The sequence below is a fragment of the Sycon ciliatum genome, chromosome 7, assembly GCF_964019385.1.
Source record: "Sycon ciliatum chromosome 7, ocSycCili1.1, whole genome shotgun sequence".
Lineage (NCBI taxonomy): Eukaryota > Metazoa > Porifera > Calcarea > Leucosolenida > Sycettidae > Sycon > Sycon ciliatum.
In genome coordinates this window covers 9,376,670-9,390,794 of record NC_088649.1, presented here as the reverse complement: position 1 = coordinate 9,390,794, position 14,125 = coordinate 9,376,670, and the positions used below count along the sequence as shown (strand labels likewise).

The following is a 14,125-nucleotide window of genomic DNA, read 5'->3' as shown; positions in this document are numbered from 1 at the left end:
TATGTGGAAAAAGAAATGGAGCAGAATTCGATGTTTGGTATGTGGAAAAAGAAATGGAGCAGAATTCGAGGGAATTGCCCGCCATAAGGTTTGTATGGTTCTGCCAATTTCACTGCTTTTCGAGCAGAATCTGCCACCTTTTTTTTTAGCAATATCCGCCAATGCCTATCCCGAAGGGTACTGATGACGGCCGCTAACACCCGGTAAACCCTAGCGGTAGATGCAGCGCCTAACCGTGGGGGTGAGGGGATAAGTCTCATAACCACTGGCACAAGTGCCGAGATTGGCCCGAGAAACCCCTTGTGCCTGGCCACAAGTTCCCAGTTGACTTGTGGGTAGCAGCACGGCTGGAAAAAACGTTCCCAGGCAGGACTTGAACCAGGTAGTACATGTACTTGTACCTGTCGTATCTCAATCATGGTCTTTGACTCTTTGACCAACCCACTGTGCCTGCCTATCAAAAAAGTACAGTTTCAAGATGCATTGTACATGTATAATCGATAAAGCCCTGCATAATTATGATCATGGACATGGGACGATTTTCCCGAGTACATGTACTAGTAGACACGTAAACATGGTAAACGTCCAGTGCTGCTCAAATAGAACGAGTGAATCTGTTTCCGCCCTGCACCACTTCACATACATGTAGTACATGTACATGTACATGTACCAAGGGAACTGTGTAGATACTACTGCAGTGCTGGCAACTGAAATCCGACCCCCTTGCCGGCGCGGCGCCCCGGCATGGTGGTCGGATTTCAGTTGCCAGCACTGTAGGGACCGGCGGATTCTGCTCGAAAAGCAGTGAAATTGGCAGAACCATACAAACCTTATGGCGGGCAATTCCTCGAATTCTGCTCCATTTTTTTATCCACATACCAAACATGCATGAAACATAGCAGAAAAAGCAACGAATTCTGCCAATTTTTCTGCCGGCAGAATCCGCCGGACCCTACAGCACGGTAGCATAGTACATGTACACTCAAAGTCAAATGTCTATTATCATGATTATCCGGACGCCTCAGAAGTCAGATACGGGCACGTCTCTCTAGCGGGCACCTTCAGCTGGAGTTCCTATGTCAGAAGGCTTCGAATTTGGGAGTTTTGACACTATTTTCGTATGCACAGGTGCTTATTTGTCACCGCCAACTCGTGTAGTCCACACAGTACCATCAATGGATTCTTTTCTTTTATCCACAACAATTACATGTCCAATACCGTGCCAATACGTGCCAAATAGACTTCAACGAAAACTGATACGGTAGAGAGTCTACATGTACATGTACATGCATGTACGATGAGTTACTAGTAATACACAGAGGCAATATGCTTTGGTTCTGCAAGAGTGCTCAATGCCTGATTCAGGCAGAGCGGCGTACACAAAGGCACACAATGAAAACCTTGGCAAATAATTAATTCCGTTGTGATTAATTTGCCAATTAATTAATTAATCTGCCAAGGTTTTCATTGTGTGCCTTTGTGTTGAGTTACTAGTAATAATAATATCCTGTGATACATACATGTACATGTATAGGCCAATCTGAGATACGGGTGTTAACTCCCGGCTAAACGCAGTCCCCTCACACTTGCAGAACACGCTCCGGGGTTTATTGTATTGAAGCAGTACAATCGAAGCAGTACAATCATGTATTTAGACAAGAGTGATAAGAATACAACAACGAAGGCTAGAGAACCACTTGCACTGGAGCATGCGCTCCTCTTAGTTACTTGATGGGGTCTCATTGCTATGGTGAAGGAGCGGGAAATACGTGAGTGTCTTCTTCTTACTAAGTCTTAGGTCTGGAGCTGCACAGCGCCGCGCGTGCGTGCTGGACTCACGAGATCGTTGAGCAGCACTAAATTGATTAGTGGACTTGCCGAGTTCTTTCCATGGTAGAAAACAAGCAAAAAACTTAGAACGAGGAAACATCAATGAAACGGAACCAGCAGGCACAGAAGAACACCTGGGTGACCTGGGCGACATTGAGCGAAGAACAGCTTGGGAGCATTGAGCATTCCTGGAACTCGGACATTACGATGACATGACTATTCCGGCAGCTATATTATTATCAAGCTATTCAAAGCCTAAAACCTAGCAGGTTGTTTATGATATTGATAGAGCAGTTTTGACATACCCGTAGATCTAGGTGTACCTAAGAACTACTACTACTAGTACTAGTTATAGTGTTTGTAAAGCTTGCTGGTGTTGACTCGGCTGTTCTGCCTAGTACACTGTACTGGCTTGTGTTGATGGGTGTCCATGTTCGCCGAACGTGTATGAAAGTACCAGCACTCCATCCAGCCTTGTCACCTGCCCGCCGCTGCCTGAACTGTGGTGTGTGATGCCGCCGATGCGAAACGCTGGCAGCGGAAAGAAAGCGGCAGAGTCCGAGAGTCGGAACCTGGAAAAGTCATCCACAGCTGCCCTGCTCGACAGTGCTACGGAAGACGAGAATGGCGATGGTGAAGGTCCAGGCGATTCGGCTGTTGCGCGTGGCATCTCCCCTTCCAGGCGTGTGTTTATCTTGACGAGTCTGGCAGCTGGGTCGTTCAGCAGCAATCTCAACTCCTTCGCTGCGTTCTTCACCACGGCTGCATTGGATAAGCACCCAAGCGGGGGTGCGGACTACCATGCAGCCGTCGGAGCCGTGTATAGTATCTCATTTATAGCCGGAGCCATGGCCATCCCGCTGTTGACCAAGGATCTACCAAACATCGGCAGTAAGAACCTTATGGTACTGAGCTACTTCGTGACGGGAGCGACACAGTTGATGTTCGCCTATGTAGGTGAAATCCAGGACTGGCGCGTGTTTCTCACCTATTGCTATTGTATACGTATACTGCAGGGTGTTGCATACGTCACGTCCTCAGTGGCCGTCATGTCCTATCTAACCAGGTTGTACCCGGCCGATCTCGGCTTCGTCAACGGCTTCCAGATCACGTTTCTCGGCTCGGGCCACATCACTGGCATTCTCCTAAGTGGCTTGATGTACGACATCGGCGGCTTCAAGGCGCCGTTCTTAACGTCCGGCGTGCTTCTCCTGATAGTCAGTGCTCTGGTGTTGTGCATACTGGTGGACATTGACACGGTCGATGGCCGGGCCCGGTCCAGCGCGGCGGATGTGGAAAAGGTGGTCGGCGTGCGAACGACACTGCGTTCGCCGTGGGTCTGGCTGATGTCGTGTCTGCTGGTGCTGCTGTCGTTCGGCTACGGCGGCCTAGAGGCCAACCTGGGCCCGCGCATGCGCACCTCTCTGCACTCGCCGGCGGTGTTGGTGGGTGTGGTGCTGGCCGTGAAAGCTCTGATGGTGACGATATCCGCACCGCTGGTCGGCAGTGCTCTGGATCGCGGTGTCAATGCCGCTCTGCTCCAGGTCGTCGGGTTGCTGCTGACGGCATGCGGGTTTCTCCTCACAGCGCCGGCCACATTCCTTCACCTCTCGCCGTCTCTCTGGATGCTCTTCGTCGGCGTGGTGCCGCTGAGCATCGGGACCATACTCATCCGAGTGTCGTGCGTCGTCAGCATGACTCAGCACCTGGAACGCACTGGGGTCGGCACGGCAACGGAGCTGCGGGTGGCGGTCGCCGGCCTGTCGCGCTTCGCCATCACCGTGGGTTACGTGCTCGGCCCGCTCGTGTTCAGCGCGACGATAGCCGTCGCGGGCTTTGCGCTGACTCTCACCGTGGTGGGGTTCATGCACGCGTGCGTGGCCGGTGTGGTGGCCGTACTTGTCTGGTTCCATCATGTGGCGCTGAACGTCAGTAACAAGCGAGCGGACTTTGTCAAATTGGAATATGCTGACGAGAACGATGACCTCTAGCCCAGTCCAAGCGTAACAACACACTCGGTGTGCCCTTGCATAGGGATAGCAGGCAGCAAGTTACAGATGCAGGGCAACAACTTGCAATGTGTTTGCCTGCAATGCAAGCCAAGTAAGTCGAACTGTTTTCTGGTACTCATGCGATACAGTAAGACATGTAAATATAACGAGGGAGCAAATCTAACGTTCTAACGGGTGACATTTCTTCGTTATAATAAGATCTGTTGAGACCGTAAGGCCATAACGTATATGTGAGATGTGTGGATATTCCTGAAGACTGCAAAGTCGTTATCGTATGTTCTCGATGACCTATGGATATTGGACAATTGTTAAATTTGTGACTCGTTTTAGTAACTTACAGTAACGCCTACAAGTACTGTATTATACGGCGTATAGTCACACTTTAAGACGTATATCACGATTGGCAAACATACGAATATGTACAGGGTAGATATCTGTATTTCCTGACAAAAAAATCTGAAAAAATCTGGACACGGCTTATACTCCGGTGCGGCGTTTACTGCAGAATATACGGTACTTGACAATCTACTGCTATCTCCTTTTCGGATTCAAACAATTTCTCTTCATTTACTTATGCAATGCAGCTCTAATGGTATGTGGAGTTGACGTCTTCATGTGTCTGGCCTGGTTGGCAAGTTGGTTTGTGGGTTGTTGACATTCAGTCGGTGTTGGATTTATCATGCAGAAGGCCGACTGGCTCTCCGTGTGGCCGGCCTGTTTATGCGGCGGATTGGTTTTTCCAGACAGGAAACCCTTTGATTCCTTGATTCTAATAAGATTGGCCCATGGGCACTTCTAGCAACAGAAGAAGAATTTAGAAAGCTAAGCTACCACCCACAGCTCTCCATTATTTATTCACTGTCGCTGTTGTTGAGAACAACACCACGTCAGTTACGGAAGTATTTTAACTTCATTGGCTCTGCTACTTTGTACCAGTCTAGGTTGAGTTTTATTCCGTAAAGGCCAGAACTAGTGGACGTGTGTTTGAGTAGCAAAGAAACCCCTGACACCTTAAAAAGCTAAGCTATCACCCACAGCCCTCCATTCTGTATCCACTGTCGCTGTTGTTGAGAACAACACCACGTTTTCAGGAGTATTGTAACTAGTTACTTCATTGGCTCTGTTACTTTGTACCAGTCTTGGTTGAGTTTTATTCAGCACAGGCCAGAACTAGTGGACGTGTGTTTGAGTGGCAAAGAAACTCTGAAACATTAACCCATTCAACTATACCCTAGCTAGAATGTAGGAGTGAATGCCACAGATCCAGTGTTCTCCTGCTACTTGTCGTGATACTTCACCTCACCGCCATAGCTTTATAGCACCTACACGCCCTTTGTAGTCCCCTATGTTCTCTTGCTGCTGCTGCTGCTGTTGTTGTTGTTGTTATTGTTGTTGTTGTTGTTGTTGTTGTCGTCGTTGTCGTTGTCGTTGTCGTTGTCGTTGTCGTTGTTGTTGTTGTTGTTGTTGTTGTTGTTGTTGTTGTTTCAAACCTTTATTCTCACTATGGCCTGTGGCCAATAAGAGATAACAATTATAGTGAGATTAGTATGATGCGGAAACTTCATGGCTAGCAGTGATCAAATTAGATGTACGGGTGAGCTATTGTTGTTGTTGTTGTTGTTGTTGTTGTTGTTGTTGTTGTTGTTGTTGTTGTTGTTGTTGTTGTTGTTGTTGTTGTTGTTGTTGTTGTTGTTGTTGTTGTTGTTGTTGTTGTTGTTGTTGTTGTTGTTGTTGTTGTTTTTTCATTTATTTATTAAACTCAATCTCGTAGCATGTGCACGGATTGCTAATGTGGGGAGCAACCCCAGAGATGAGGGCGATAACCAGCCATGGTAAAAGTACAAAAGAAAACAAGAAAACAGTGGAAAGAAAGGAACCGGGAGGAAAACAAAGCTCAGCCAATTAAGTGAGATAGCCGGAAATTACATTGTTTAGCTAAACACGCGTGAGTGCTGCAGGAAAACGCAACTCAGTACAAACAACTTGGCGAAACTGAGACATGCTGTGGCAGTGATGGGCGAGGCTTGATAGCTTGAGCCAGTCAGACTAGGAATGAAACAAAGGGGATTTTGTAAACTGGACAGTGCGAGCTGCAGGTAGCGAGACTTGTGCCCTTGTTGAACGGCTCCGCACAAACCAGTCATAGGGAAAAAGATGCCTTGGCACTTTCTCGAGTTTTATCTTTTGAATTAGCATGTTGCTGTGGAGACTGCGTCGAATAGAAAGGGGGCAAACACGAGCGAGAACATAGAGTTGTGCAGAGGAGAAATCACGGGGCAAGCAAAATAGCATTTTTAATAATTTTCGTTGGCAAACTTCGAGCTTGTCTGATATCGTGGTTGATAACCCACACCACGCTACGTCACAGTAGTCGAAGATCGGACAAATATACAAAGAGAAAAACAGAGATCTACAGTCGTGAGGCAGATAACGGCAGTGAGGCTTCAGAGTTCCTAAAATTCTGGATGCTTTAAGGCAAATATGGTCAGCATGTTCGGACCATGATAGCTTCGAGTCAAGAACGATTCCCAGGTGCCGGTGAGAAGTTACAACTTCCAGGGCCTGGGTGCAGTTCGGAAACGTCAATGGTGCAGATGGTGGACGTGCAGAAATATACAACACTTTTGTCTTCTGGACATTGGGCTGTAGCTTCCAGATCTTCATCCAGTTTACCACGTCATCGATGCCCTGCTGGAGCGATACCGTTAGTTCGTGCTCGGTGTTGTTGTTGTTGTTGTTGTTGTTGTTGTTGTTGTTGTTGTTGTTGTTGTTGTTGTTGTTGTTGTTGTTGTTGTTGTTGTTGTTGTTGTTGTTGTTGTTGTTGTTGTTGTTGTTGTTGTTGTTGTTGTTGTTGTTGTTGTTGTTGTTGTTGTTGTTGTTGTTGTTGTTGTTGTTGTTGTTGTTGTTGTTGTTGTTGCTGTTGCTGTTGCTGTTGCTGTTGCTGTTGCTGTTGCTGTTGCTGTTGTTGTTGTTGTTGTTGTTGTTGTTGTTGTTGTTGTTGTTGTTGTTGTTGTTGTTGTTGTTGTTGTTGTTGTTGCTGTTGCTGTTGCTGTTGCTGTTGCTGTTGCTGTTGATGTTGCTGTTGCTGTTGCTGTTGTTGTTGTTGTTGTTGTTGTTGTTGTTGTTGTTGTTGATGTTGCTGTTGCTGTTGCTGTTGCTGTTGTTCTTGTTGTTGTTGTTGTTGTCGTTCTCTTCCATTCTATGTAGGCGTGTGCACTTTCATAATAAAATTCCTTCCGGAGCTACTGAATCCTCTAAGTTCTCCTTGATCCCGGAGGAGAGCGGAGGTGTTTCTCGCTGTAGGGGTGTGGACCATTCAGCCCGTGACTGACTCGTCAATCGTCACTGAGTCTCACGCGAACCTATTCTCGATGTTTCTGGGTGGTCAACAGATGGGGTCCGGCGGATTCTGCCGGTAGAAAAATTGGCAGAATTCGGTACTTTTTCTGGTACGTTTCATGCATGTTTGGTATGTGGATAAAAAATGGAGCAGAATTCGAGGAATTGCCCGCCATAAGGTTTGTATGGTTCTGCCAATTTCACTGCTTTTCGAGCAGAATCTGCCACCTTTTCGAGCAGAATCCGCCGGTCCCTATCAACAGACACTGGTGTATGCACTGGGCAGTAGGTACTATGTACATGTATTAAATTTTACACAAAGGCAGAACAACAGAGACCAAAAATCTTTCTCGTAACTCGGAATTTCGTGTTCATAAACACTCATCAGACGTAGATATGTATACATGTGTTACGTGTGTATCTACTGCCTTGCTTTCTGTGGGAAGTTGATTGGGACATGATTGTTCCGGTATGGGCTACTGAATTTCGTGATGCAAAGATCTGAGACTGAGGAGCCTTGGCATTAAATGGCCAATGTTGCATCAAACCTTCCATAGCTACTTGTATTTCAATGTAGGCCATAGATGGGCCATGCGGTGCGCAACTACATGTGTTTTATTTTTGTTCCATCTTGCGAATGATGCGCTTGATACATTGCGTACATAAAGTTGTTGTCAGATGGCTGCACGGAACGGTTTCACTTTCCAGAGTTGTTAGCAGAGGGCTGTGATGTTCAGTAGCTTAAATGCCACTTCTCCTCAAGTGACTTTCAAAGTGCTCGTGAAGGTTTAGGTTTTACTCTGCAAATACTAGAAATCAGGCTACATCAATAGGAAATCTGGCCACCTGCCTCGTACTGCTCTATTCTCGCCGAAACAGGCCACATCAGACAATAAAAATACTCTCCAGATTGAATTCATGTTGAGTGTGGTGCTTAGCGGCCACTTTAGGCTTTTGTAGTGGAAGGTCGGTTCTTATTCTGAATCTGAGTTGATCCTGGCTGGGAGTCTTCGCAACACACGCACAGTATACCTACATGAACGTGCTTGCCTTTCGGAAACTTGAAGGCTTTCGGGATCTGGATCTGCCCCAGATCTGCCTTCTTGTTCACAATGAATGCGCCTGTATCAGACTACAGTGCATGATTGCTTAGCCAGACGCTCACAGCCAGCATGGCCGGTATGGCACTGACTGGCGGCCATGGCCGGCCCTCTGCCATGCGGACTGTAGAAAGTATGTCTTGAACTTGGCATAGCCCGGGGAGTTCTGCCATGTACGCCCGTCCCGGGAGAAGCACACAGATCTGCAAATGTACTGGATGCTCAGCTCAAGGCATACATGTACAATGTTGTTCGTCGGATGGAGGAATCTTAACCATTTTGTTTTCGGCCTGAACTCCGGGAGCAAATCAGGGCGAGGTGATGGAAGAGAGCAATGAAAGCGGGAAGAAATGGTTGAAGTAACAGGTTAGTTAGTTGCGGAGAGGAAGGCCAATACAGTATCGGAGCGGAAAGAAATGGTTGAAGTAACAGGTTAGTTAGTTGCGGAGAGGAAGGCCAATACAGTATCGGAGCGGAAAGAAATGGTTGAAGTAAAACGTGACTTGTTTTAAAACCAGCGACAACTAAGATGAAGGGGCTACTGACGCTCTCTAGTACAGCCTTGTCGAGTTTATGCTTGTTGATTATAGTAGCACTGGTTTCACAGATGAAAACCTATTCGAAAACAGAGTTACCAGTTTACTCGAGAACAGAGCTGCTGGTTTCAAACCTAAAGCCTGAGTTGTTTCCTTGTCTATCCTAGCACACACTGCAAACTGAGCACTTGATTATGGCAATTCCAGCCACTGTTCGTCTAGTGGCGGATAGCGCATACAAGGTCGCAAAACCTTGCGAACTTATGGGAAGAAAGGAACTACAATTTACGCTATAATGTCCACAAACACCACGAGTGACTTGACGATCAGCTCATGCGATAACATTGCACAATACTGACCAACGGTACTGACGTTCTACAGCCACATGTAACTGCATGGCATTACTGTCTAAAGTAACACTAGTTACCTGCACAGCAGCCCTCTGCTTTCTTCAACTTAAACTCTTATTGGTACCTCTCCGGCCCAGGCAAAGCATCGGGCTGCTGTGTGGTAACTATACAATTAGCTCTAACACGTCTTGGATGCGCACTCCAACAGCCTTCCAACTGTTACTTGGAAGGTTAGAACATACCGTAGGAGGGGATGTTAGTTGCGGTGTCGTCATGTATGTCGATGACGACACTGGCAAGATCATTGGACAATACGGTCCAAACCACGATTCAAGGACGCACAGCAACATAAATGTGCATGTACATGTACCACAGAATTGAGTAGTGTGGCTCTAAGATTCGAAGATCGATTGGAGGGGAAGCTAAGCGAACATCAATCCATGGGGATTGTACATGTATGCGTGCATACAGGTAAAACAGCAAACAGAGCTTTAGCGCAGCAAATTTTGCTAAAATGGAAATAAATAACGGAAAGAACACTTGGGTGTTATCGGGAAGATGGTACTGACCGTTGTGAAACTGTGGAATATACTATTTGGAAGGGCACGTTGATTATTATTTAGCCTCGTGACTCCATTTCTTTTTCATGGATTCACACAGGACTGAACTTTTGGTCTAGTTTGGTCTGGCTCACCGTTTGTATGACAACACCCACGAGATCCAGGTACATCACACAGGATGCTGTCACCAACACAGTTCCTACTAAAAACTACTACTAAAACCTTGACAAATTCAAATTCATTAGTTGAGTGGATGGACCTATTCAGTCTTCATTTGGGCTACTGATCGTCCATCTCATCATCCGTGCCAGCGTTGACACAGCCTGCCTGCTTCCTTCGAAGCTTCAGCGCCACGCGATGCAGCCATGAGAGGAACACCATTAGCACCGCCATTCCTGCATACAGCACGCCTATGGATGTCAGGGCCAAGGGAAAGCCAAGGATGGCCACCGTGGAGGTGAAGATCAGCGATCCAAGTGCATGTCCCGAGGTTAGAGAGAATCGTGATAGGCTAGCCACGGCAAAGCGTAGCTCCACTGCATTACCCACACCGATATGCTCCAGATGCTGAGACATACTCACCACGCTGGACGCCTGCATCAGTATGTTGGTGAGACTCAAAGGAGAAACTCCGACAAGTAACTGCCATAACGGCGGCGTCTCGTGCACAAACACAATCGGTCCAATGACGAAAAGACCCAGTGTCTCGCACAGCATGCCCACTATAATGAGCAACGGCGGGTAGACTCCGTGGTCGAGGAGAGCGCCGACGAACAGCGAGGCTACACTCGTGCCGATCCCCTTGACCGCTATCACCGCGCCGACCACCACCGCCGGGGAGTTCAGCGTGCTATGCATGCGCGGGCCGAGAACTGGATCCACGCCGGTATTACCGATATTGGCCATGGCCAAGGTCACTGTCATCAGCCACACCCAGGGTGAGCGTAGTATAGTACCGACTCTGACCAGCTTCACCTCCTTTCCTCCGTTGCGTTTCTTCAGGTTCATGCTGTCAATATCGATGAGCAATACGAACAGCACAGAGCACACCACTAAGTTTACCGTGCCGCCGAACAGGAACGGTGCCTTGAAGCCCCCAAAGTCGTAGAACGCTCCGCCGACCATTACGCCCACGACGTGACCACCGGCAAGACAGCCCATCTGAAATGCGCTCACGAAGCCGAGGTTGGTCGGATACATGGCAATGAGGTACGTCATCACCGTCATGGTCTGCATCACGAATGCAATGCCGAGCAAAATTCGTATGCAGAACGAATAGGCAATAAACACTCGCCAGTCGGTAATGGTAGTGACGCTGGCGAACACCAGAAGTGACGATCCTGTGATGAAGTGGCTGAGGACAATTAAATTTTTACTCCCGATGTTGGGTAGATCTTTGATCAAGAGTGGTATGGAGCAGGCTCCGGCCACCATGAAAATACTATAAGCGCCGCCAATAAGTGTGTGATACCCTGGTCCTGCACCGGGGTTCTTGTCCAGGGCTGCTGTTGTGTAGAACGCTGGCATAGACGTGAGATCACCGCTCACGGAAGCTGCAGCCAGCGTGGCCACGATGAGTATGCGTCTTGCTGGTGATATCCCGCCATCATCACCGCCATCACCGCCGCCATGAAGCTCGCCGTCATCGTCTTCGCTTGCAGCGTCCAGCAGAGATTTCTCTGACTCGACATCACACTGGCCGGTGGCGGACACCGGTCGACTTCCACTGGACTTCAGCATGATCTCCGATCAAGGGACCGGTGTGTGGTTATCTGCAAATCGGTCACCTCGATCGCCATATTACGTGTAAAGTCTAGAGGATGGCACGGACACTTCGCTTTTATCTACTCCTAGTAGGGCCGGAGATCGACCAGGTCGGCGGAGTCGATAGTTCTGACATTCGCCATTCCTGCTCCAGCGACTGTAGCTGGTATGAAAACAGTATCATTTTCATGTACGTGCTTAAACGCCTTGGGGCGACTGGCCGAAGACACGAATGATCACTCACGTGATCACTACACACCGTAACACAGTAGACCCAGGTGCTCGAAGTCCGGACACTTTTACACTTACAGTGTGTGTTTGCCGAGCTGAAACTATTACTTACACTAGCAACGATCACTTGCCAGAATCCTGCTCGTAGATGGAAGGTATCTTGTCCAAGTTTGTTCTGAGGCCAGGCTCGATTGAACCAGGCCATCTTTCGATCCGATCTGTTTCTCTGGAGTTCGCTGATTTCATATCAAATTTTGGTGTCGCAGAGGGTGCGCTAAGTCCGTACGGATCAGAGGTGACTCCAAATACACACATATTTCTGCTAATTGCTAACTTGCAATCCCTCGGTTACGACGAAAGCACCGAAGCGATATGTTTGGCATGTGCCTCCACCAGTATTTCTTGCATAAGCGTTGTTTGTTGCCGAAATGCAAGCTGTTTTTAGTCGGCTCAGAGAAGAAGCAGCTGCGCTGTGAAAACCGCGGGAAAACAGTGGTGGAGATGCCAGGAGTGTCAACCTTTCTGCAATGATTGGTGGTTCTCTGTAAATAATAATTCTTCTCCTCTGGCCATTCTCAACTCTAAGCTGGCTCTTGATGATTGAGTGAAGGTCTGTTTGACGCTGTGTCCGTTCGACATCGGTCTTGGCAAAGTTGATTTTTGCATGAAATGTAACCCAATTTGTATTTCGTATGGACACTCGAAAACCCACTCGCGTGGTATGGGACTTCTGCTTATCGTAGATCCCTGAAAATTGCTACGCGACGAGAACATACCACACTGTCCCCTCCATAAAATATTTGAGTCGAATACAATAACAGAACATGAAATAAATTATGGGCGTACGAACTTAGGATAGCGCTATAGCATGTACGGACTTCGAGCACCTGGGTCTACTCTAGCCTAGACTGATAAAGTATGGAAGTCGTTGTGCACTTGGCCCTGATTGGTGTACACGTGCACCAGGTGTGCAAACATCACGACGTATTGCACACCTAGTACCTACCATGCACCCATGTACCAGTGCCAGCGAGTCGCGCGTGTTGGCTGTGAACACACTAAACACTAAACACCCAATTATGTGTCTAGTAGTTCGCCTAGGTTCTTGCTCTTAGCAATCAACATTAGCGGACTGATTCTGAAAGAATGTACAGTACATTGTCAGTTGATGTACTTCTCATAAAAAAACTCTGTGTTGCTCCACAGTCTTCATCCTCTTCTTCTTGGATGCTTGCGAGTACATTGCTGAGCTGCATAGTACTAGTACTAGTAACTGGTGCAGCAGCTGCATGACTTGTACTGGTGTGCAGGAATAATAATTGGCTCGCAGAACGTTGGACCCAAGAATGTCCAGCCTGAAAAAATAAAATATGCTAGCAATACCAACCAGAATTATGCAACTCAGCATCCATGATGTGGGTAGGTCACCTTTACAATCCGTGTTATATCCCATAGCGAATGTGATACATGTACATGTACATGTACATGTACATGTACATGTACATGTACATGTACATGTACATGTACTTCAGTATATACATGTACATGTACATGTACTGAGTACATGTACATGTCGGCATTGGCGGATAATGCTCGAAAAGGTGGCAGATTCTGCTCGAAAAGCAGTGAAATTGGCAGAACCATACAAACCTTATGGCGGGCAATTCCTCGAATTCAGCTCCATTTCTTTATCCACATACCAAACATGCATGAAACATACCAGAAAAAGTACCGAATTCTGCCATTTTTTCTGCCGGCATTTTCCGCAAAGGCCTACTTCAGTACCAATACCAGCAGTCAGCGCAAAATGGCTTGGTATGTGTACGGTAGGTGTCAGGGATCATCTTGCCCCTTTTTTGGACAGCCTGGCTACGTTCCCGCTAACTAGTGATGGAACGAATGGTGTTTTCTTCTAACGAATAATCTCCGCTCGAATAGCTTTACTTTAGGGAACACACGAATATTCGTCTATGTGACTCATTCCCTTCACTAAAATAACCTCCAGGCCGTGCCGGATTACGTCATGTACATGTACATGTACGTTCAATGTTGAGAGTGACTCAGTGTGGGTAGTTGCCTCCCTTGCCCTCGAACCGCACTTTGTATTATATTATTTTACGAATTCTTGATTCTTGCCTAGATCGATGCCCACTGACTCACACGGTCACACTACTGGCTGCCTGCTCAGTAGGAATCCCGACGGCGCACCGACAATGCTTCCGCAGAGCGATCATCCACAGAACGACGTTTCATCAAAAGACACTGGTTCGCACAGTGTACGATTCAGCGCCTGTTCATTTCGCCAATTTGAGAGCCGCCCCATACTTGAATGCGTAGAATTCTACTCATACAACCCAGAATAAGATTGGGGGAAAGCTGGGGGCTTTATACTCTTGATACAAC

At 47.5% G+C, this 14,125-nt stretch overlaps 2 protein-coding genes across 2 annotated transcripts; one reads left to right on the top strand and one right to left on the bottom strand.

Annotated features, from left to right (window-relative positions):
* Positions 1-2,342: 2,342 nt before the first annotated feature.
* Positions 2,343-3,821, top strand: LOC135821599 (MFS-type transporter SLC18B1-like). The gene has a single exon (XM_065334597.1). It carries the CDS (start codon positions 2,343-2,345, stop codon positions 3,819-3,821), a length of 1,479 nt encoding a protein of 492 aa, XP_065190669.1.
* Positions 3,822-10,006: 6,185 nt separating this feature from the next.
* Positions 10,007-11,467, bottom strand: LOC135821598 (uncharacterized). The gene has a single exon (XM_065334596.1). The coding sequence runs from the start codon at positions 11,465-11,467 to the stop codon at positions 10,007-10,009; it is 1,461 nt and encodes a 486-aa protein (XP_065190668.1).
* Between the last annotated feature and the right edge of the window lie 2,658 nt (positions 11,468-14,125).